General features: G+C 27.9%; 2 protein-coding genes across 2 annotated transcripts; one reads left to right on the top strand and one right to left on the bottom strand.

Annotated features, from left to right (window-relative positions):
* Positions 1-3,399: 3,399 nt before the first annotated feature.
* Positions 3,400-22,610, top strand: LOC141535311 (uncharacterized). Its single transcript, XM_074255179.1, has 17 exons — positions 3,400-3,428; positions 5,096-5,189; positions 6,213-6,766; positions 8,421-8,932; positions 9,970-10,094; positions 10,435-10,567; positions 10,907-11,058; positions 12,406-12,604; positions 12,724-12,876; positions 16,671-16,816; positions 16,895-17,033; positions 17,311-17,452; positions 20,480-20,661; positions 20,740-20,929; positions 21,010-21,287; positions 21,362-21,510; positions 22,302-22,610. The coding sequence occupies exons 1-17, from the start codon at positions 3,400-3,402 to the stop codon at positions 22,491-22,493; spliced, it is 3,369 nt and encodes a 1,122-aa protein (XP_074111280.1). The 3' UTR covers positions 22,494-22,610.
* On the bottom strand, positions 13,296-14,482 carry LOC141534942 (uncharacterized). The gene is made up of 2 exons (XM_074254592.1): positions 14,403-14,482; positions 13,296-13,959 (listed from the first exon to the last, which is right to left on the bottom strand). The coding sequence occupies exon 2, from the start codon at positions 13,944-13,946 to the stop codon at positions 13,413-13,415; it is 534 nt and encodes a 177-aa protein (XP_074110693.1). The 5' UTR covers positions 13,947-13,959; positions 14,403-14,482; the 3' UTR covers positions 13,296-13,412.
* Positions 22,611-23,065: the final 455 nt, after the last annotated feature.

Raw genomic sequence — 23,065 nt, 5'->3', positions numbered from 1 at the left:
CTCAAGAAATTTATCTTGTCTTCAGAAACTTTGACTTCATTCAAGAAATTTTCAATCTTCCTTGATATTTTTTTAATCGAAGAAAATTTACACTCCAGTCAAGAATTTATTTTTTTCAGTGTAATAATTAAGAATTTTGACTTTGATATTTATCGTTTCGTACCTTAAAAATGATCGCATGATATGTAAAAGGTATAAAATACAGTTACTAAATTTTTGATACAAGCAACGTCAATATTTACAAAGTAAAATGGTAAATTTTGAATGCAACGCTAAAAATTAAACTATAATTATTGACTTGCTTGGACTGGTAAATATATATTTTAAGAGTAAAATTTTTACTGTTTCAAATGGTAAATCTCATAGTGTAGACTATATATTGAAAAGACAATTTTTACTGTTTGAAACTGTAATTTTTTAAGATAAAAGATTCGTTATTTACAATAGTAATAGCTACTAATTATATTTTAAATATTGAATTTTAAATTGAGGCTTTTACACTTTCTACATTAAGTTGTGTTATATTTATATTTGTGCCACCCCAATATCCGCTGTATTATTTGAAACTATAAAAATTACCCGGAATTTTACAGTTTACATTTTTCCGTGTAAATTAAATGCATCCATAAAATTCAGTTGGGGTATTAAATAATTTATTGAAATATGAAACTCAACTACACTTTATTGATATAAAAAACGCTTATGCATAAAAAACATTTCGATAGAATTCAAACGAATACGATTCAATAATAATTGATGGGCACGATGAATGTAGCTTTTGAATATTCATTTGATTTACCGTGATATAGAAACGTAGAAATTGAATATTATTTTCAATGTCAATTTTTTTGCCATTATTTTTATTCTGTATTTCCATCAATCACAAAATAGTTTTTTTTTTCTCGATTTTTCGTCCTGTCATTTCAGTTCTTTATTTCAATGGTGACACAAATGTATTACCTGTTATAGATTTTGTAGTAGATGTAGATATACATTGAGAAAAAAAATATATATTTTACCATTTTCGAGTAGTTACTAAATCCAGATCAATATCTTGAACCTGAAAAAAAAAAAAAAAATAATAAAATTTATTCCTTTGAGAGGTTTTCTGTGAAAAGAAAAAAAGCTCAAAGAATTACCGACTGTATGAAATCATTACGACAATAAACTTTCAACGGTCTTGGGATTTCCTCTGGATTTTACTGATCCTTTGTTATTCTAATATCTATTGAACGTTTTTATATAACCTTTTTTTTGGTAATAAACTTTTTTTTTTCGTTCCTAAGATTTTTATAACTTTTCATTCGTATTAAAAAAAAATAAAGTATTATTTATTTTGCAGAAATTAATGACAGAGAGGAAAAGTCTAAAATTTTTATTTTGTTAAATAAAAAAAAAAAAAATTATTTGATTCGGAAGTAATATTTTTTTCTCATAATTTTGCTGAAAAGTTTGTGTAATTGCTTTAATAATTATAATTACTCATCATCTGAAGTATTAAATGCAAAACTTCAAGTATTCAAGTGGAAAACTTGAAAAACTACCCTGATAGCCACCTTACCTATAACTTACTGTCAATCTACGTCCGCAATTTGAAGCAAACTTGACGGAAAGAGTTGGCAAAGCGAGCGATTACCTATTAGTTACCTATAACTTACTCTGCAAATAGACGTCAAAACTTGGTGTACAAGTATTTCCTTCAAATTGTAGTAAAGTTGAAAGGAAATTTAACTACAAGTTTAATTGTTAACTTGTATTCAAGTTGCGGCCGTAGATTTCAGTCAATTTGCTTACAACTGTTGTTGAGTGAAGAATTACCGCCAACTTGATGTATAACTTAACCGTAACTGCTGGGAGTCAACACTTACTGAGAAAGCGCTGGCTATCAGGGTACTTGATATGTTTTTTTTTACGAGCCATTTTTTCAATATTGTCCGTCGATTGTCACTGCCATCCCTATTGTTATATTAATACCGGCAGAGTAGAGAAAGTAAATAGAAAAAAAGTGTCGGAATTATTAAACCCGGTAGATTTGGGTTTAAAATATTTATTTAAATCAAACGAAAGGGATAGGCTTATGTGAGATAAAACTGTAAAGCTGATAAAAAAAAGAGTCAGGCCACTCTCAATTCATTAGAATTTCCAAGTTTGGGTTAGCAATATTTTTATTAGATTGTAATAAGACTTTTTAGATTTACAAGTCAAATATTTTCCGAGATTACGTTACAAAATTTTTTTTTTGATAAAAATAACTTGAAAATCTTTGAGTACTTTTTGAAACATCGCGAAAAATATTTTAGAGAAAAAATAAACGTAAATATGGTTATTAAATTGATAAATTTAACCGTATTGACCAGCAAAGGTCAATATCAAAAATATGTTTGCTTCGGTAAGCGAATTACGATGGCTCGCCGAAACTGTAGCGATTGATAATTCATAATGCATATGATATCACCACAGTGTCCTCTGTTATTTACAATCACATTTTTGTGCACAATAAAACTCATAAACAAACCGTGAAACGAATATATGTTTACACGCATGCATGTGGTAGCTATAGCCAAAGCACTATTTAATTTTCATACATTTCAAGTGGCGACATACGTTAATTAATTCTACTCGTGCTCACGCTCATTCTACTCCGCCTCCAAGCTTAGATAAGTCACATCAATTATAAACATTTACTGTTAGGTATGTTTGCTCATAATTAATTTAATCTCAAATTTAATATTACAATTCAAGGAATTTATTAATTATACATTATAATCCATCTAATTATTCATTAAATAGTAAAGGGTGTTGCATTAATAATGTTTTAAGTAGAATCAATTTATTGTTGTGTAAAATAATTTAATTTTCAAAATTTGTTCAGTGAGAAATTTTATACGGCTGATTTTAATAGAAGGCCTGACATTTTATTAATCAAAAATTTATTTATTAGTTAATTAAAGTAAAAAGCTTCAGAAGAATAAAAATTATTTTTTTTTAATAAATTGTTACAATTTAATTTATTAATTTTATAATCCCTCATTTTGGATTAATTAATTTAGATCTTATTTTGCACGCCTCATAAGAAAAGCGTTGAGGTAGTACTCTACTCTCTATCAAAACTTAACTCTCTTACAAGGAGACAATTCAGCGATCATACGCCACCTGTTGTAAATTTTCAGCACTAATTTAAATAAAAAAGTTATAAATTGCATTTTTTAATGTCAGTTGAAATTGATAAAGATTTTTTGCAATTGTCGCAGATGTGATTAATTAAAAAATGAATAATTAATAAAGTTAAGAAAAATCAACAAAAACAAAAATTAACGCATTGAGATAAATGATGCATGGTTATTAATAAAAGTAATGAAAGTATAATTAATTACTATAGTTATGAAATTAATTATCGAGATGGATCTTTTGATTTCGGTAAACTCCGGGTGAGTTATATAATGTGAGGGTTATTAACAGAACAGAATTCGTGTGCCGGTTGGACGGAAATTGAAGTTCGGAGTGGCGAATATGCATTAGTTGTTATAATTAGTGAGTTTCTCATGCTAATTAGAATTTGCTCTGCGATTTATATTGACAGCCTTTACGGCACTCAAAGGATATTATGTTTTGACAATAGATCAATTGTGTTCATAAGCTACGCAAACTTCCTATTTAGTACAACTCAACTGTATATTTCGCTAAAATACTTTAAATGATAATTCAAAAATATTTTGGTCAGTATTTTTGGCTTAAATTCAAAATAATATAATTTAATTTCATGTAAAAAATGTCTTATAATTGTTTTTAGGACCAATAATAAAGCCGTAGTTTCAAAATTAAGATTTTTAAAATTAGCTAAAATTTGAATCATTTATTATTCGTTAATATTAATTTTTTGGAAATTACGGTAAAAATATTAATTGAATAAAAAAATCATTAAAATCATATTACAAAAATAAAATTGACTTTAAAAGTTCAGGAAAATAATAATAATAATAATGATAATATGAAAAATAATAATCATTGACGATAATTACTTTTCTCTTGGTTCGATTGACAAGTAGGGTTTATTTCAATATCTTTGTAATCCGTCCTCGACATTTTGCTGGCATTAAAAAAAATTACTGAAGGGATTATTGATAAAAAAAAAAAAAAAAAAAAAAAAAAAAATTAGCTTAATCTCTTCGTCATATGGGTTTGATTAATATATAAATTTACTGCAGTGATGTAAAGAAGGAGAGAAGAGATGATTAATTAATTAAATTTCATAGGGTTTAATATACTTCATTAAATTATTTTAATTTAGAAAAAATGTTCAAGAGGCTTTTGGAATGACGATTAATCGAATTATTATTGAAATATTTAGGAGAATAATATTAATTATTTTTTCACCGGTTTATTCGATAAAATGGGTTACTTTTGGTTAAATTTAGTGTCACTGGTCATTGAGAATGTCTTGACCTAAATTTGTGCAAATTTCAAAGTTTCATATGCATTTTTAAGATCGTTAATTTATTGTGATAAATTTTTGGAGTATATTTATAATTATTTTCTTCTCTTTTAAAAAATATGGAAAATTTTTTGACAGGCATATTTTTATTTAAAAAAAATTTTTTATATTTAAATTTGTCATCAGAAAAATTTTTACCTGAATTTGTGACTTTCTATATTTTTTGCTGATCTATTTATTCAAATTCTTCGAGGAATTTTGAATTTGTCCATTAAATAATTACTAATTGATCCTGTGACAGCAATGCTACAACATAAAAAATTATCAGTGAATGATTTTTAATCTTTAATTAATTTAATTCATCCCGAATGAAATTTACCTCAATAATAATGTTATTTTTATTATTTATAAAAAATTTCGAAATAAAGTAAATTTATTATTTTTGTTTATTAAATAAAAATATAGTTAAAAATTATACAGAGTGACTGCAGATTAATTTTCAGCATTATTTATTTATAAGCTATGAAAAATTCAGGAAATAAAAAATTGCACGCCTCAAATGGCCTTGTAAATTTTTGGGAAAAAAAATGATTTTAAAAATGTGAAAATTTAATGAAAATACTATTCAGTGAATTTATTTTTGCCTAGGTGAATTTCCACGAGTAGTATGGCACTACCGGCATGCGGTTCACTCGTGTTGGTCAACGGAAATCACCGCCAGCCGCCATTACCGCGACGTCATTCTGAAACTCCAGCGGTACGTTCAGCACGATCCAATAATAATTGGAACGAAATAGTTTCCCAACTGCATAAACTCCCCTCATTTTTTTAATTTCATCTTTCATTCCATTCCAGTGTTTTACTTTAAAAAATGAGTATCATACCCTCAAATATGAATTTCCACAACTCGTCAGCTTAGCTTCTGCCTCATTTAATCCCAACCTTGGGCAGCTAAAAATAAATAAATATAAATATAAATGTAGATAAAATTTCCAGTAAAATCCTCCTATTTTTATTTTATTATTTTTTCATGATTCAGGAGTTTTACAATTTCACACTTGGATAAATAAATACTGAGTAAATTGATATCTATTTTTTTCCATAAATCTTTTTCAGAGTTTCTTAAAAAAAATATTCATTTGAATTTTTTTTATTTTGTTTAAATTTAGTTGAGTAAAAATTTATTTGTTCATTTATTTATTTATTTATTTTTTCGATAATAATAAAAGAATCAAGAGTTTTTGTACGGACGATTAAGTTTTCTGGTACGAAAAAAATCCACCGATTTTTATTCAATGCTTTAGAAAGATCAATCTCATTTTTTTTTGTACCTTTATATTCACAAATTCATATTTATATGGATGAAATATTGGGATATTGTAAAAATTTATTCAGACATTGAAATATAAAATATAAAATTGAAGAGCTATAATATGTATACTTTAGTACGTCAATTGTTGGATCCTCAAAAAGAGATAAAAAATTCAACAAGTTAAAGCTATTCAGTGGAACTTATCAAATATTTTTTTACGTTATGTTTATCATATTTTTTTAAAATGTAGTCTATAATAATAATGATAGATGGATGCGTTGATAAAAAAAATTGGGAAAATTTTACAAGATAGTAAAATTAAAAAAAAATGATTTTATCGATTCAAGAATTTTTTTCTAAATTTTTTCTTTCAGTGTAATTTTAATCAAAATATTAATTATTAAAATATTTAATATTTCCTTTGAATAATATATAATATGTTAACAATAATAAAATTACATTCAACAGATATTACAAAGAACACCACCCCCAATACCGATCCGTAAGAAAAATGAAAAGCCAATATTCATAACGGAGAACCGACGGAAATTCGAAGGAAGAAAATTCAGTCTCGATGCAAATAAACTCGATAATTTAGTACCAGAGCGTCCATTTCAATCAATATGGAGGCAGCACGAGGACATTGGTAATAAAAAACTCATCGACCTTGAGTCAACATCGTCCGTACCACAAAGCAGGCTCGAGTGTAATACCGTGCATCAGCACCAGCATCAGCATCAGTCCGCATCAAAGCTCCCAGCAGCTGTCGGCGTCTCGGAAACTGCTGAGACTCGCGACTTCGGCGCTCCGAGCTTCGACAAAACAGGAGGGGGATTCCTGCCAGAGGCTTGCGAGGTGGTAACCTTTAAGTCGAGCTTTGAAGAGCTACAGAAAGCCGCTCGCGATCTCGATAAGAGGCTTCACGAGGAGATCATCATCGCCGCTGAAATTGCTCGCTCCACCACCGCCGCCGCCCAAGCTAATCAACCCAGGCTCAATAATGGCTTTCCCAGAAACCCAAGGTAATTTTTTTTTCATTCTATTATTTATTCATTCTTCTTCCTAATTTATTTATTTATTTATTTTTTGTCTACACAACTTAATTATAATTTACGAGCTTCAGGATTTTGAGGCACAAAGTTTTACTTGCATGCAGTTTAAACTTTTCAATAGTCGGAAATTAAGGACCCTCATAAATTTGCTGGAAACTTTTTCGAGGCTGCCTAAACCTACGATAGACCCCTTAAATCTCGTCTTATCATTTTGTTTTTATTAAGTACGGCTATATATTTATAGATAATGATAATAATATGTTCAAAGTTTGTCGTTGAGAGAAAATTTATTATTTTTTATTGTTAATAATTTAAGCCACAAAACTAAAATTTCTTTTTGCCATGCATCATCGTCTCGACCTAATTGAATTTTTTTTTATTGCTATAATAATTTAAAATTAATTTTTTACGACCCCGTCAGCTTAATAAATATACTGAGGAATTAGTTTTCTTATTAAAATTCAGCGATAAATTTTCATTTATATTTTATGGTGTTTGGTATTAAAAAAATTGGATTTTTTTTGGAATTTATGAGATCTAAAAAGGGTTGAGTGAAATTTGCTCCAGTTTTTTCAATGATTTGTTGATGAAAAATGCGTTAATTAAATGTTATCAATATTATTGAAGTTTATAATGATCATGTACTTCGGAAAATTAATTACTGAAGAATTTTGATTCAAATTATTAATTGAAATATTTTTAATTATCGTTTCAAAATTAATTAGTGATCAAGTATTACATTAATTTTTAAATAAAGATCAATTTGTATGAATTTACTTGATAAAAAATTATTTCCAATTTTAATTTTATTTAAATTATTCCTCAAAATAATACTACGGGTAATTTATAATTTTTAGTAAACAATTTTGATACAAAAAATTTTTTAAAAATGTTTTTAGATAGAAATTTTAATAAAACCAATTTTTACTGAGGTTTCGACGAATAGTAAAGCTTAGTTAGAGAATATTTGTGATAAAATAAAAAATATATAATTTGATAAATGATTTTTCATGTTAATTATTATTTCAAATTCAATTTTAAAAAAGCGTACTTAAAAATGTTGCGGTTAGAAAGTCTAAAAATTAATTTTTATAACAAATTTGAAAACCAAATTTCAAAAACTTGCTCTCGAAATTTTTTTTTGGCGTCTAAAAAAAGTCTTAAAATAGTCTTGGTTTGTGTCAGGTTTAAAATTTTGAACAATTTTACTAAAAATTTAATGGAAAATTTTTTTTCCATTAAAATTCTTTTCAAAAAAAAAAAAAAAATACAAAAATATCAACAGAAAATTAAATTTTTTACAAAAATGTATTTTTACAACTTTTTTTGAATCTTTAAAATTTCGCTCATAATTTGACTTTCAAATTGGTAAATAATTATGAGTAAAAAAAAATTTCTTTTAGAAGTTTTAAATTTTTATAAAAAAAATTTATCAAAAAATTTTTTTCCACCCTTTAATAATTATAACTTCAATTTTAATTAAAAACTTTCACTCGTCAATTCTTCCTTAAAGTGCCATTAAAACTTCTAAGTAAAATCGAGACAAAGTAAAACAAAAATAATACAACACAAAATAATCTTCAGCAAAGTTCACTTGAATGAACTCGTGTTTGTTCGATAATAGACTACGACGCTCAAAGTTCGAACTCGATCAGGAGGAAAGCCACCAGGACTTGGAGAAGAGATCCAAGTTTGAGGCTCTGCAAGCTGCGTCAAGAAATTTGGAGAAGCGACTGCAAGGCGAGCGTGAGATCCAGCAGCAGCAGCTGGCCAAGGGGAAGTACAACTCAGACATGGAGAGAGCGAGAAATATATTGCAAAGTAATTTGCGGAAGGAGCGAGTCGTCGAGCGATTAGAGAAGTTGCCAAAGGCCACTCAGACGAATTTGCCGCCTCCTCTCAGCTCTATTTGCCAGAACTCCTACAGCAACTCTTCCTCCAACAGCAATAACATTAACATCGGCAACATCAATAGCTTAAACAATAACAATATCAATAACAACAAGCCGGGGAGCGTTAGGCAAGACAGCAATGTTTCCTCAGACAGTTTCAGCCAAACGAGCTCGCCAAGTTACACCAGCAAAACCATGGAAGCACCTCTTTTGCCGCACAAACATATTTTTAGCAAAATTCAAGGTAATTTTTTTCGATTTCTTCATTTTTTTTTTTAAATTATTTAATTTTAATTTAATGTAAAATATTAAAAAAAATGGTCAATTTTCAATTTTCAATTGATGGACATGAGAATAAAAAGAACTCACGACCCTTCAGGAATTTCGTAAAATTTACGAACAGATAATTTGTAGGAAAATGATCTAAAAAAAAATTACAGTAATATTTTTCGATAAAGTTGATAGCTTTGTTAAAAAATTGAAAATATCTTAAAATATTATCCATAATTGTTTTAATCTAAATAAAAAATGAAAATTTTCGATTCGCAACTACTAAATATCAATATTAAGAGTTCAAATTTTGGTAAAATGTTTTTGGTGTGATCTTCATAATTAAGAAGGTAAAAAAAATTATATCATATGATAAAATGGGCTTTTAAAGTTCAATTTAGTGTAATTAAAAAAGTCTCGACCTGAATTTTTGTCTTTTAAGGATTTAAAAAATTAAAATTGACTGAAAAAATAAAAAATAATTTTTTTTTCTATATAAGCCCTTTAGGGTATGTCAAAATTCAATTTCCTTGGAAGATGCTTTAAAAATAGAATTTTGAGTTCTGATTTTAACTGAAACCGTGTTTCGGCATTTTCTGAGATACTTTTGGAGTCAGACGATTTATTTAATTTTCATAGGATTTTTTGACAAGAACTTTGTTTAGGCATTTCCGGTGAAATTTCAAAATTTGACCGAAAGTGGCCAACTCAAGCTCTTGTTTAAAATTCTGTACAAGTCAAATAAATCTTCTCACTCTAAAATATCTCAGAAAATGCCCAAACACAGCTCCTGTTGAGAGCAGAACTCAAAATTTCAATTTTAAAAAATCCTCTACGAAAATTGTATTTTGGCACATTCTAATAATTTAGGAAAAAAAATCTAACATCAAAAAGAGTGTGTATAAAAAATATTTACATTTTTAAATCGTTAAACTTTCCGCGTCAAAATTTGAACGCCTTAACTGCAGGCCGCTAGTAAATAATAATAATTTATTGCGTTCAAAAAAAAAGGTAAAATATCAACCACAGAACCCGAACCACCAGGAAGTCCAATTACAAAATCGATAAGTACACCAGCAAGCTTGCAAACAATCGTCAGGTTTCATAGCGGCAGCAATATGTCTTTGCATCACAGGGTAAGAAAATTAAATTCCACTTGTATTAATTGTGTCTCTATACTCAGCAACATTTAAACTCCTCAAGCTCTGTCTGAGTTGCTTGACAACGCATTTAATTAAATATACACGTACGTGTGGACGTATAATATAGAATATGCTTCTGTCGACGGTTCAATTAACTGAGGAAACCTTTGGGCTCCCTTTTGCTATTCACTATTAACTTTTCTTTTTAATTTATTGTTCATCTAACATTTAAATCATCACCACTTTCAAGCTTTAGTTGATGTTCATGATTATTAAATTGTAATTAATGATATAGAATTTTTTTATTTAAAATATGTTCGCTTGTTGGTTTAAGATAATCCGAGACATGAGAAGACCTAGCAGTCATTATGTATCTCGAGGAAAATTACGCTTTCGCATTGCTCAAATTTTAATTAATGTACTCGCTCTTATCGCTATCACCGGTGGCTTCTTAGTGTACTTTAAAAGTAAGTATTTTTTGCTTATTATAATTATTTTTGTTGTTGTAAATTTTTTTTAGGGATGCAAAAAAATTTAATTTAAAATCTTTGCATTTTTTATTAAAAAAAAAAAATTAATTGTTTGTTAAATTTTGTCCATTTTTTTAATCAATAAATTAATTTATTTTAATTAATGAATTTTTTCCAAAATTTATAAAATTTATAATTAAATAAAAAATAAATTTTTGTTATCCTGTGATTTTTATAATTAATTAAAATATTATTAAAAATTAATTAAAATATTTTATTTAAAAATAAATTACTGTTGTGAATTAAATAAACAAAATAACAATTAAAATTCTGCAGCAAATCCACCAGGCAGCATTAAATTTCCGAATGAAACAATTAAAACACCAGTAGTAATTTATTCACCCAGTGAAATATATTTATCAGAACAAAAAAATCCAGCGCCTGGCATTTGTCTTCCAGTCATCGTTACTTTTTGCCTCTATCACAAGGTAAGCGTCCAATCTAAATGAAAATTTTTTTAACCCAAAAGTCACATGCTCAATTGATTTCAGTAATTGAATTAAAAATTTATCAAGATATACTAAAAGTAAAGTAAATTAAGTAAATAAAAAAAAAACATTTAATGGTGCAATTTTTTTCGCACCGACGAACAGAAAATCGTTGAAATAAATTTGTTTTTTACGGTTTAAATGTCTGAGAGAAAAATCTGAAAAAAGAAAAGTTTTCAAATGAAAATTCGAGGTTGACATTTTTCACGACGGAATCTCAAGAATGGCGACAGCGACCAACTTATACTTTTTTTTTTTTTCCACTCTGTCGTGGCATTAGTTGCACGCGTTCCCAGATTTTAGCACGTACGACGGACTCGACTTTTCTTTTTTGCATCCAAGTATTTTAAATTCATAAAAGAACTACGCCCACATAAATAATTTAAATTTTTTGAGGAAAAAATCCAGACGTAAACAAGACTAATTTAATATAATTAAAAAAATAGTTTAGGCGCGAACTAAAGCACGATTTGAATTCGATTTTTATTGTAGCTGGGCAATTAACTGAAGCTGTAAAATCAGTTGATACCCCCGATCACGATTGTGGGCTTTAGTATTCCAGAAGATGAACAATTCAATTTACAGCACTAATGATCACATTTATCGTTCCATCATTCGTCCAGTTTCCAGTTTAGAATTCACGATAGAACAATAAAACTTCCTACATTTCTATAGGCCCTTTAATTACTCATTCAAACGTTGAATTAATGCTATCATTGTCATTATTTCCATCCTTTCATTTGTAAATGATCTGATCGCAGTTGAAGATTATTTTAATCTCGAAATAATGATTCAGATACGCGCTAAAAAATTTATAGAAATTTTTTTTTTAATTTACTGATAATTTTTGAAGTTTATGCAAGTAAAATTTACCGGATTCTCCTGTATAAAAAAAAATACAAGATATCACTGGGTATAATCTGGGATGATATCCAGTGTCATCTTGTTTTTTCCGTGTACAGTGAAAATTAATGGTACTTATTTATATTTCTTCACATTGTATTTGTAAATAATTATTTGAAAAGTTTTAATTAGATCCAGAATTGTGGAATGTCCCACTGTTATTTTTTTAGGAAAATTTTATAAAATAAAATAATTCATTTCGATTTATTAGAAAAATATACTTAATTATGGTATAAGTTATCACTAATAACAGGTAACTAAAAACATCAAAAGTCGGATGAATTTATCAGAGAAATTGTTTGCTGAGTTTTAATTAAAATACAAAGAGAATGTTTAATAAGTTAGCTTAACAAAATAATGCCGAAAGTGAAATGTCTACTTAAGGTGCCATACAACTTCACCGTTTTTCCGAACTACATGGGTAACTTCCAACAACGTGACGCTCAACATGAGCTGGAGAATTACGAGGCAGTCGTGGATGTCAGGTGCTACGAGCTTGCAGCATTGTTTCTTTGTAATGTCTTTGTTCCCAAATGCGGGCCACGTGGTCAAGTTGTACGCCCGTGTCGCAGCCTGTGTAATGGTAAGCTGTGCTACCAAATTAATATAACTTAACTGAGAATTAGAACTATTTAGTGAACTAAGTACTGGTATGTTCAATATGTACTCGAATGAAGAAACTTGTACGGTTTCTGCTTCTAGAAATGACTAGAAGATGCGGATTTTTCCTCACCGTCTTTGGGTTGAAAATGCCGGATTACCTGGATTGCGATTTTTTTCCTGAAAACTCGGATCCTGATGTCTGTGTTGGGCATCGGGAGGTTATTGAGGCCTCAGAACGGGCCAGAAAACCAAGTAAGTTTTTGTTAAAAAATTGTCTGTGTCCATTTTTAAACGGCAAAAATTAAATATAAAAAAGTAAGTACTTAGCATCTAAACTGAAGCTTCAAATTTTGAAGAAATTTTTTTTCAATGTCTAGAACAATATTTATGAGTGTTAGTGATAAAAAAAACACCCTAATACTCAAAAATAATTTTTTGAATAATATTAGTACCAAAAATTTCCGACAGGTGGCGCATGCTCGCTGAATCTTCTCGTTAGTGGAGAGTTTATTCTGAGGAATTAAGCTTTAAATTAAAAATCGTTTTTAAATATATCAGAATAATTATAATAATTAATTTTTATTATAGTATTTAACCATACATGGCCACATTATCCCATATAAAGCCGTATTAAAAATATTTGTAGGTAGATTAAAACAAAAAAAAATTTTTTAATTTTAGCATTAAACTTTTTTTATTCCGTAAAATTTTACAAAACTAATAATAATAATAATAATAATAAAAATAAAATAATAGTGATTATTAAAAAAAAAAAAAAAAAAAAAAAGTTAATCCCAACAATTGGTCGTAATTCGTCTGATAACAAAGTCTTGGACGTAACTCGAGCATTTAGGTTGGCATTGATTATCAATCCAGCGATACCCCTTAGCACACTTTGACCAGCATTGGTTGCCAATCCACACTTTATCAGCCGAACAAACATTCTGGCATCTGCCGTAAATAAACCTGATTCCAAATGGGCATACCCCGGATTCTGCTGTAGGTAAACAACGCCCGTTAAGCCACGTGGTGCCGTCGGAGCATGGCGGCTGACAATTTCCGTTGTACCAACGCCATCCGAAAGAACATTTCTGCTCGCAGACGCCGTTGTTCCAAAATGCATTATCGGAGCAAATTGGTCGGCAATGATTGTTAATCCATCGCGAACCCGCTACGCACTTGTAGCGGCATAAACGCTGGCTCGATAAATCGTCGCAATCGAATGTTTCTAGGTAGCTGTTGAAATCAAATGATTCTATTCTGTTGATATTCATGATGATTAATGTGTTTATTATCAAGACAATTCCAATCCAGCATTTCATCTTCAGATAAATTCTGTAATAAATTAATTTATTGACTATTTTTATTCATATTTTTACACTTGCTATTTTTTTTTTTTATTGATAACAATCGTCTAAGGTTATACTGCACTGAGAAAAAGCTTATAGACTCAAAAATATTTTATTATTCGTACAGAAATAATAATTGGATTGATTGTGATTAAAATTTAATTTTTACAACGATTAATTTACTCAAAAAATGGATTTGAGAATTTTTTACTGTTCATAAAAATCAAGAAAAAATTCTTGAACAAAAAAAAATTGTTAGATTATAAATTTTTTTATTTAAATCAAGAAGATGAAGTTCTTCAAAATTATTTCCAGTAATTTTTATTTTTATGCACCTTCTCCCTTTTAATTAGATAGAAAATTTTTTCTATCTCTTCTTTTATTTTAGTTTGAACTATTTTATAATGAAAATAATTTAAAATATCTTACGGAGTGAAAAGTAGTAACTTTATAAACAGCTGAAAAATTTTTCTTAAGCTCAACTTTTTCACAAGTAATTCTTTACTTAATAACTATTTAAAATAAATTCCATTCTTATATACCTGTGTTCACGCGAATAATCAGAAGAATAATAAAAATAATATCTGTGTAAGCGAAACGTTGATTGAAATTCTTTCACGAATTTAAATTAAATTCGATTCCAGATATCTCACGTCTTATTTTTATAGTTATTATTAAAATATCGTAAATTATAATAAGATTATTTTAAAATCCGTGATCTACATTATGAATTAAAATTAATCTAATATTTTTTGTTTTTTTATACATTTTATTTTGCACAAAAAAAATTATTTAATGAGCGCTAATTTTTAAGCTTAACTTTTTTTTTGTAATTAAAATCTCATTAACATGAACAAAAAGATTATTTAGTTTTTTTTTTTTTACGTATTTCCATTATCGGAACTTTAATCCTATCTATGTAGATATATTTTTTTATTCTGAACTGAAATTTGGCATTATTATTATAATTATCAGTCTAGTTATTCATTGACACAAACACTATGAATAATTAATGAATTTAATCGATTTGTTGCATGTTATTTATAAGCGATTATAATTAACGAGAAGGTAATTATGGTTACATATTGTACCGATTAAATTTGTCGTGACTGCAGTGTCATCAAGAGTAAACATTCGCTAAATGTTTTACATAGGTCACGTTATGCCGCGTAAGTTGGTGATTTATTTTTTTACTTGGTAACATGAAACCGTGATTAAGGTGATAAATACGTGCGACAGTTTTATTTACAGATTATGAGTTTTCATAATTTTTATTTCAATAATCGAAGATTATTAAATTACTTGGAATTATTTTTTTTTACAAGAATATTCGTGCTCTAAAAAATGATTCGTTGGTTTTTTTTTTTTTTTTTAATTTTGGAGTATTTTTGATGAAAGATAAAAAATTTATAATTAAATAATGTGATCATTATTTTGTAAAATTTATTTGATTAATTCAGACACATCATAACAAAATTAGCTTAAAATTCAAGAATAAAGATCAATGTAATAGATTTTTTAAAAATCTACCTGATAAAAAATTTTAATACTTAACTAAAAATGTTTTTAATCAAGACAAATTTATTAAAATTTTACTAGCACTTGTGAACTATAAATAAATAAAATTTTGCTTTATTAAGTAATGAATTTTGTTTAATTGTACTATACTTTTTTAACTATTGATGTTTTTAAAGATAATAAGGTCATCCTGATGTTACACTCATCAAGAGTTTTCATTTGAGTACCCACATGCATTTTTATATATTTTTCATATATAAATATATAATATATATAAATATATGAAAAATTGATGTGGGTACTTGAAAGGTCTCGATGAATGTAATGTCGGGGTGAGGTTATATCTTTAAAAATGTCAATAGTTTACAAGATACAAGATCATTCCTTAATTATGTATCTAGAAATAGAGCATTTTCAAACGCAGCCTAAATACTTATCATAATAAATTAACTGGGCACAAAATTTTTCTTATTCTCTTACTAATAAAGATTACGCTAAATTTTCTAAAAATTTGAGTTTCAAACTTTAATCTAATAATTTATTTACCTTGTAATAAATTTAATTATTCAATTATTTGCAAAATTTCAAATTAATAATATTGTAACATCTTATAAAAATGAATTCAAAAAATTTAAATTAATAAATCGAATAATTACCATGCAATTGCAAACATGTGACGTAAATAAATAAATAGAGTTACATCAAATATAATATCTCGTCCTCATATTGAATGTTCTACATTTCTTCTCGATTAAACGTCGAAGTAAATCTAACAGCTATCTCGTAAATAGAATCTCTAAATAAAGCTGTCACGCTAAACGGCTATATAGCGAGCAGTCATACAGTGAAAAAAAGTGGTCGCTTAAAAAAAAAAGTAGTCCAAATAAAGTAAAAGTAAAAGTAAAAAAAAAAAAAAGGGTAGCAATAAACCCTAGAATCAATTTAAAACTAAAAGAGTCTCTCTTTCATCAACAGCAAAGTAAATTTATTAAAATTTCCGTGTGTACAGAAGCGTCATTGTATAAATTTAAAAATACTTGGAACTTTATCATCGGCATTGCGAGTGAATGAATTTTCACAGACTATCAACTACTCTCTACTAGTGATACTCACTACTGCACTATTCTGTACTATTTTTTTCTCTCTATTAAATTCATTATTTGATTTTCTCGTTTGCAGTTTGCATCAGTGGTTTTCAATGCGACAGTACCAGATGCATTCCGCTCGATTGGAAGTGCGACGGGCACGTGGATTGCGCCGATCACAGTGACGAGATTGGATGCGGGGATTGCGCCCTTTCTACCTCCGTTATTACTTCTACTACTGTTTCATCCCAATATTCTTCAGTTATAGCCAGTGATACTAATAATAATAATAATAATAATAATAATAATAATAATGAGGAGAAAACAAAAAAATCGACAATGTATGATTTGATTGACAAGCCGACACTTCATTGCGGCGAGAGAAGATGTATGACAGCTACACATGTTTGCGACGGTGTAATGGACTGTCCTTGGGGACAAGATGAGAGAAATTGCAGTAAGTGTTTTTCTTTTTAACTTTTTATCCAGAAAAAAAATTTTTTTAAGATAACACTTTGCTTTGAAACTTAAAAAATCGATTTTTTTACATTGTTATTAAGTAAATTGACATTTTTAAAGAAATTTAGCTAGTCTAAACTTAAAAAATAATCGCATGATATGTAAAGAGTATAAAATACAGTTACTAAATTTTTAATGCAAGCAACGTCAATATTAACAAAGTAAAATGGTAAAATTTTTAAAAAATAATTAAAAATTTTTAATATTTTTCTCAGTTCGATTGAGCGAAATGAATGGAGACAACGGCAAAGGACGACTACAAGTTTACAACGTTAAAAATGATACTTTCGTCCCGGCTTGCATCCCTAATTGGCACTCATCTCTGGCGCAGTCTATTTGTAATCTTCTAGGATATACGTGAGTCTACAAAGTTATTAAAAATCGATACTCACTATCTTACATTGTTGTGATAAAACAGACTCTATTGAAGATGAAGTTTCTTTTTGATCCGATAGACATTGAAAAAAGTTCTTTATATTGAGATGGAACATGAATCACGAATCTTAAATTTAACATCTATCATTTCTTTGAAGATTTTTCAATCAATAGTTTTTATATGCGCAGTAAAATTCTTTCGGTAATTGCAATGTTACTTCTGATCAGTACGATTAAAGAAGATTAAAGAAAAAGCCTGTTTGTGAAATTATATTCGTTTGAAATTTATACGAAGGCCATTTTGAACTTTTCTGAATAGTTTTTAGTTAAAATTGTCAAATGTAAAATTTTTAATGAAGAAAAAAATTTATTGATTAACTTTATTCAATTTTTAATTTTTTTTTTTATTAAAATCTTTAATTTTAAAGAACTATGCTTGCTTAAAAAAATTAACTTAAAGATTAACGACAGAATTTTCTAAAAAAAAATTTAAGGATTAATTGCATATTTTTTTTTTCTATAAAAAAATTCATTTAAAAACTAAAAAAAATTTCATAAAAATAATTTTTTTTCCATTAAAAAAATTTAATTAAACGATTTTAGGTAATTCTAATCTTTAATTGATAATTCGTAACTTGGACTTGAACAAAGATTCAATAAATGCTACATTATGATCGTAGCGAAACCAAATAATTCTAAATATATCTCTAAGCTATAAGTTTAACTGGATATTATTGTCTCAAATTTTTTGGGCGTTATTATTATACTCCAAAATCAATACCCGGATCAAAAAGTGGACTATTACATTACCTCCGTGCACACGGCTCGCCAATAATAGCAATGATCGATTTAGAAACTCATTATTAACAAGCGTTCAACTATTCCGTCAGTTTTGACAAGATATCAAAGCTGCGATAACGTAGTATGGATGCCTTCAAGCATAACACTGTATGATAGATCGATACGGCTATATTACAGCAATACCACGGTGGCTTATCCCGAATCTAAACTTTTGATAGCTGCTTACAATATCCATTCATATATAACATTGCTACCCACATTTTAAGGGCTACAAATATATATTTGATGTATATCTAGCGAATGGGTCAGGATTTATTAAATAATAACATTCAATATCAAATTCGCTGTTGGATTTATTTATTTTATAAAAATTTACATGTAAAAGTACAATGTAAATACCCGGAAAAAAGTAAACAGTAAAATTTACTCGGTTTCATTTTTTTTTTTTTTTATTTAATTATTATTTAGAGTAATTATTATTTTAACTGCTGTGATCATATTGCCGATTTTAACTGTTGGGAGTGGTACGTTGGAGTTTTTTTGGGTTGTGAAAATCTTAACCTACGCGGCAACGGAAAATTGCCAGGGCCAAAATTTTTGAAAAATTTTATTGATAAAAATTTGTTAAGAATTTAATTTAAAAAAATTTGTAAAAAATTTAATTGAAAAAAATTTTTTAAATGTTTAATTGAAAAAAATTGGTTAAAAATTTAATTAAAAAAAATTTGTTAAAAATTTAATTTAAAAAAAAATTAATTCATAATTAGTTGTTAATAAATTTTTCCATCGGTGAATTTAAAATTTAAAAACGAGTAAATTCCTTTGAGCTTCCGCAGCTTTCATTAATTGCATCCATAAATTGTTTAATTATGTTGAGCAAATAACTACTCCTTGCTTCATATATTTGTTCACCAAATTATGTAGAGCTACAAGTATAAAGTTTAATCCTACATTCAACACCTACATGAGATGAATGCTTTATTTATTTTGTGTGATATGTTTCCGAAAGTTTTGAATCAAACGCGGTTCTGCTTTACTGAAACTTTTACTTTATTTTTATTATTTATTTTAAACTAAATTAAAATCATAGAGTTTAATTTTTCATGTTTGCAAAAAATTTATAAAGACCGAAAAAAGCCATAAACATTTTTTATGCCGAAAGTCCTAATTTTAACCACGCAAATTTTCGTCTATTTATTGATAAACTTTCAATGAAAAGTCCTTCGTCCTATTGTATGTGAATTGTATGTAAAAGGCATTATATGTATATTGTATGTATATTATACAATGGATATTGTATGTATGGATATTGTATGTAAAAGGCATTTACCTATATTTTCTCGTTTTACACCATTCAAATTCAAATTTACCAATTGGATTATTTGTTGGCGGATAAATTTTCTAATATCGATGTTTTGATTAGCATATTGTTCAGCTTTATATTTTTTAGGAAGTAATAGTACAAAAAAATATTATTTAAGTAATCTTGATAAAAATATTGTAGAAATTGGATAGATTTTTAAATACAAAATAAATTTTTTATTTAATTATTTTCACATAAATCTAAGATTTTTAATAATCAAGCTAGACAATTTGTTAATTAGAACGTCAATAGGTCCATATATGAATTTTGATACGTCAGATAAACCCATATGAGACTATATTATGATATATCTGCCTTGATATGGTTTAATATGGGCTGATATGACTTGTAATATATAATAAATAGTAAAATATGCCCATAGAAATTTTTTGATCAAAGTTAGTATTTAACACAACCGACAGGTGGCGCATGATCGCTAAATCGTCTCCTAATAAGAGAGTTAAATTTAAAGAGTTATATATTGAAATAAAAATTACTGTGTTTACTCAAATAAAGAACCTATCTGCTCTATTGATTCATATTCTAGACAATTACTGAAATAATTTTTGCTTAATGATTAAAAATCTTCAGTGAATTATTAATAATGTCTTGTAATAAAGTTATCATAGTGTTATAATGAAAAGTGTAGATTTATGAAATAAAAATTCACTGCTTTAATAAAAAGAAACGACCCTATCACGGGCTACACTAATTCTGATCTTAAGTCAATTAGTCACAAATCATAAATCATAAAAGTAGGCTAAAGCACTTATATGAAAAAGAAACTTCCCCTTTATTTTGATCCCTCGGCAATTCGACACACTTATTCTTTTAAAAAATTCTAGAGTCACAGAATCATCATCTCTTTCTATGAAAAATAACGACGTAGCAGTAAACGTACCGCTGATAGACACGTCTCAAGGATGGCGACTGGCCCAGAAAAGCGAGCGGAATTTATTGCAAGAGCTGCAATCGTGTACTAATAAAGAAGATTATCTAACAGTTGATTTGTCCTGTTCTGAATATGGTGTGTAAATATAAATATTCTATAAATATTTATATCTATGTTTTATCTGATGATATATTTTATGAAACGACGAAATAGCGTGCGGAAGAAGACGGTATCATTACGGGAATCTAAAAGTTAGATCACGTATAGTTGGTGGCGTAGAATCAGCACCAGGAGATTGGCCGTTCCTTGCAGCGCTATTAGGCGGCCCTGAAGAAATTTTTTACTGCGCTGGTGTCCTAATTTCCGACCAATGGGTGCTGACAGCATCGCACTGCGTTGGAAAGCAAGTGTTTTATTTTATTTTAAGAAAAAATTTTTTTAATCCAATTATCATGACGTATTTTTATCATAAATTAGTTTCAGTCACTCTAATCTGTCTGACTGGACGGTACAACTGGGGATTACGCGACGGCATGCCCATTCGTATTTTGGCGAGAAGCTTAAAGTCAAGAGAGTTGTGCCGCATCCTAATTACAACTTGGGGGTCGCTCATGATAATGATGTCGCGTTGTTTCAATTGAGCAAACGAGTTGGCTTTAATGAACATTTGAGGCCTGTTTGCTTGCCGAAGGCCAGTGTTGAACTGGCGCCTGGTACTATTTGTACTGTTATCGGCTGGGGTAAGAAAGAGGACACTGATGGTAAGCATTTTTATGTTCTAGTTCGCCGGATGATAAATGGTGGATATTGATTGGTTCTTTTTTGTTGATTATAGGTTCGCAGTACGAACCAACAGTTAACGAAGTTAAAGTACCTGTTTTAGAAAGAGAGCTCTGTAATGCTTGGTTAGAGCACAAGGAATTGAATGTTACCGATGGGATGATTTGTGCGGGTTATCCGGAGGGCAAAAAGGACGCTTGTCAGGTAAGTTCTTTTGGTATATTTTTTTTTATTAAGGGTAGGTAATGGTAAAAATTTGGAAATTCAAAATCATGAAATTTTGTCGGTAAAAATTTCTCAAACTAGAAAATTGAACGCGCTTCGGTCAGAATTTTTATTATTGACAATTTCATTGATCAATATTTTTATTCATTAATATTTAACCGTCGCTATGGTACGTCAAAGTGGTCACCATAGCAACGAAAAGCAACGATAATGGAAACATCACATCAACTTTTAAATTAAGGATTTTAAAATTCAAATTTCTTGACGATGAAAATAAATAAATAAAATTAATTAGATTAAGGTTAAAATTTTTCTAGTTATTTTAAATTATCTAAAGTTCAAATTTTTCAAAGAAATTCCATTCAAAATTTCAAAATTACATCGTTTGAAATTTACAGACCTAAAAAAATTTTGATTTTTTGCGATCCAAATTTTTAGTTTAAATTGTTAAAAATTTAATTAATCAAGTTTCAAATGGCTGAAGGGTTCAAAATTTTGGTGTTAAATTCTTCAAAATTATCAAAACTAAATCGATCAAAGATCAAAATATTTAAAAGTTCAAATTAGTGAACTCAAATTATTTAAAACTCAAAAAATTAAATTGATCAAAGTTAAGAATGTTTAATAGTTAAATTGTTTAGGTAAAATTTTAAAAAGTTATAAAAATTAAATAGCTTAAAGTTCAAATTATCAATTTTGGTAGTCCAAAACTCAAAAATCTCAAAAACTACCCAATTTGACTATTAGTAATTTAAAATTAACGCGTAAAGGGTGATTCGGGTGGACCACTTCTTTGTCAATCAGAAGACGACGAAGAACGTTGGATCGTCGGAGGAATCGTCAGTTGGGGAATAAAATGCGCTCATCCACGTCTACCTGGCGTCTATGCTTATGTACCTAAATACGTACCCTGGATACGTGAACAAATAGCTAAGTATTCATCCAAAAATTTCGGCGACTAATTATTCAAAAAATCAAAAATAAAAAAAATTTTTGATTTAATAAATTCTTACAAAGCGACAATATAATTTCTTATTTATAGTGAATCAATTATGATAATTGTATCAAAAAATTGTCTAATCATCGATACTGCCGCTAAATATCATTCGCGATTCATTGTAACATTTATATAATAATAATTAACAAAATAGAGTATACAGAGAAATTATTTAATTGGAAAATGATTAATTATTAACGACAATAAAATATTTTTAAATAATAATATTTTGGAATATTTTTAGGATTGATATAAAGTATATGATAATTTATTACTAATGATTAATGATTAATAATTGAAGATTGAAAATTTAGCAAAGGCCAAAATTGAAATTCTTGGCTTGAGATGACAATGAAATACTTTGAAACATATATATTTTAAAGATTTAATTATAATGATAATAATTGTATGATTAATCATCGATTAGAATATTAAAAACAAACTATTTACATATTTAAATATTATTATTAAAAAGTTATATCTATTTATAACTAATGAAGAAAAAAATCAGTATAAAATTATTTTCTATGGATTTAA

The sequence above is a fragment of the Cotesia typhae genome, unplaced genomic scaffold (genome assembly GCF_013202065.1).
Source record: "Cotesia typhae breed Kobodo isofemale line unplaced genomic scaffold, CoteBio_Ctyphae scaffold_13, whole genome shotgun sequence".
NCBI lineage: Eukaryota > Metazoa > Arthropoda > Insecta > Hymenoptera > Braconidae > Cotesia > Cotesia typhae.
This window is presented reverse-complemented; position numbering and strand designations above follow the sequence as displayed.

Bases quoted from the DNA above. Each gene is read 5' to 3' on its own strand.
- LOC141535311 (XM_074255179.1), top strand. From the start codon at position 3,400: ATGGATCTTTTGATTTCGGTAAACTCCGG. The intron at 3,429-5,095 runs GTGAGTTATATA...AATTTCCACGAG, and splicing joins TTGATTTCGGTAAACTCCGG to TAGTATGGCACTACCGGCAT. The intron at 16,817-16,894 runs GTTTCATCCCAA...AATAATAATGAG, and splicing joins CCGTTATTACTTCTACTACT to GAGAAAACAAAAAAATCGAC.
- LOC141534942 (XM_074254592.1), bottom strand. From the start codon at position 13,946: ATGAAATGCTGGATTGGAATTGTCTTGATAATAAACACATTAATCATC.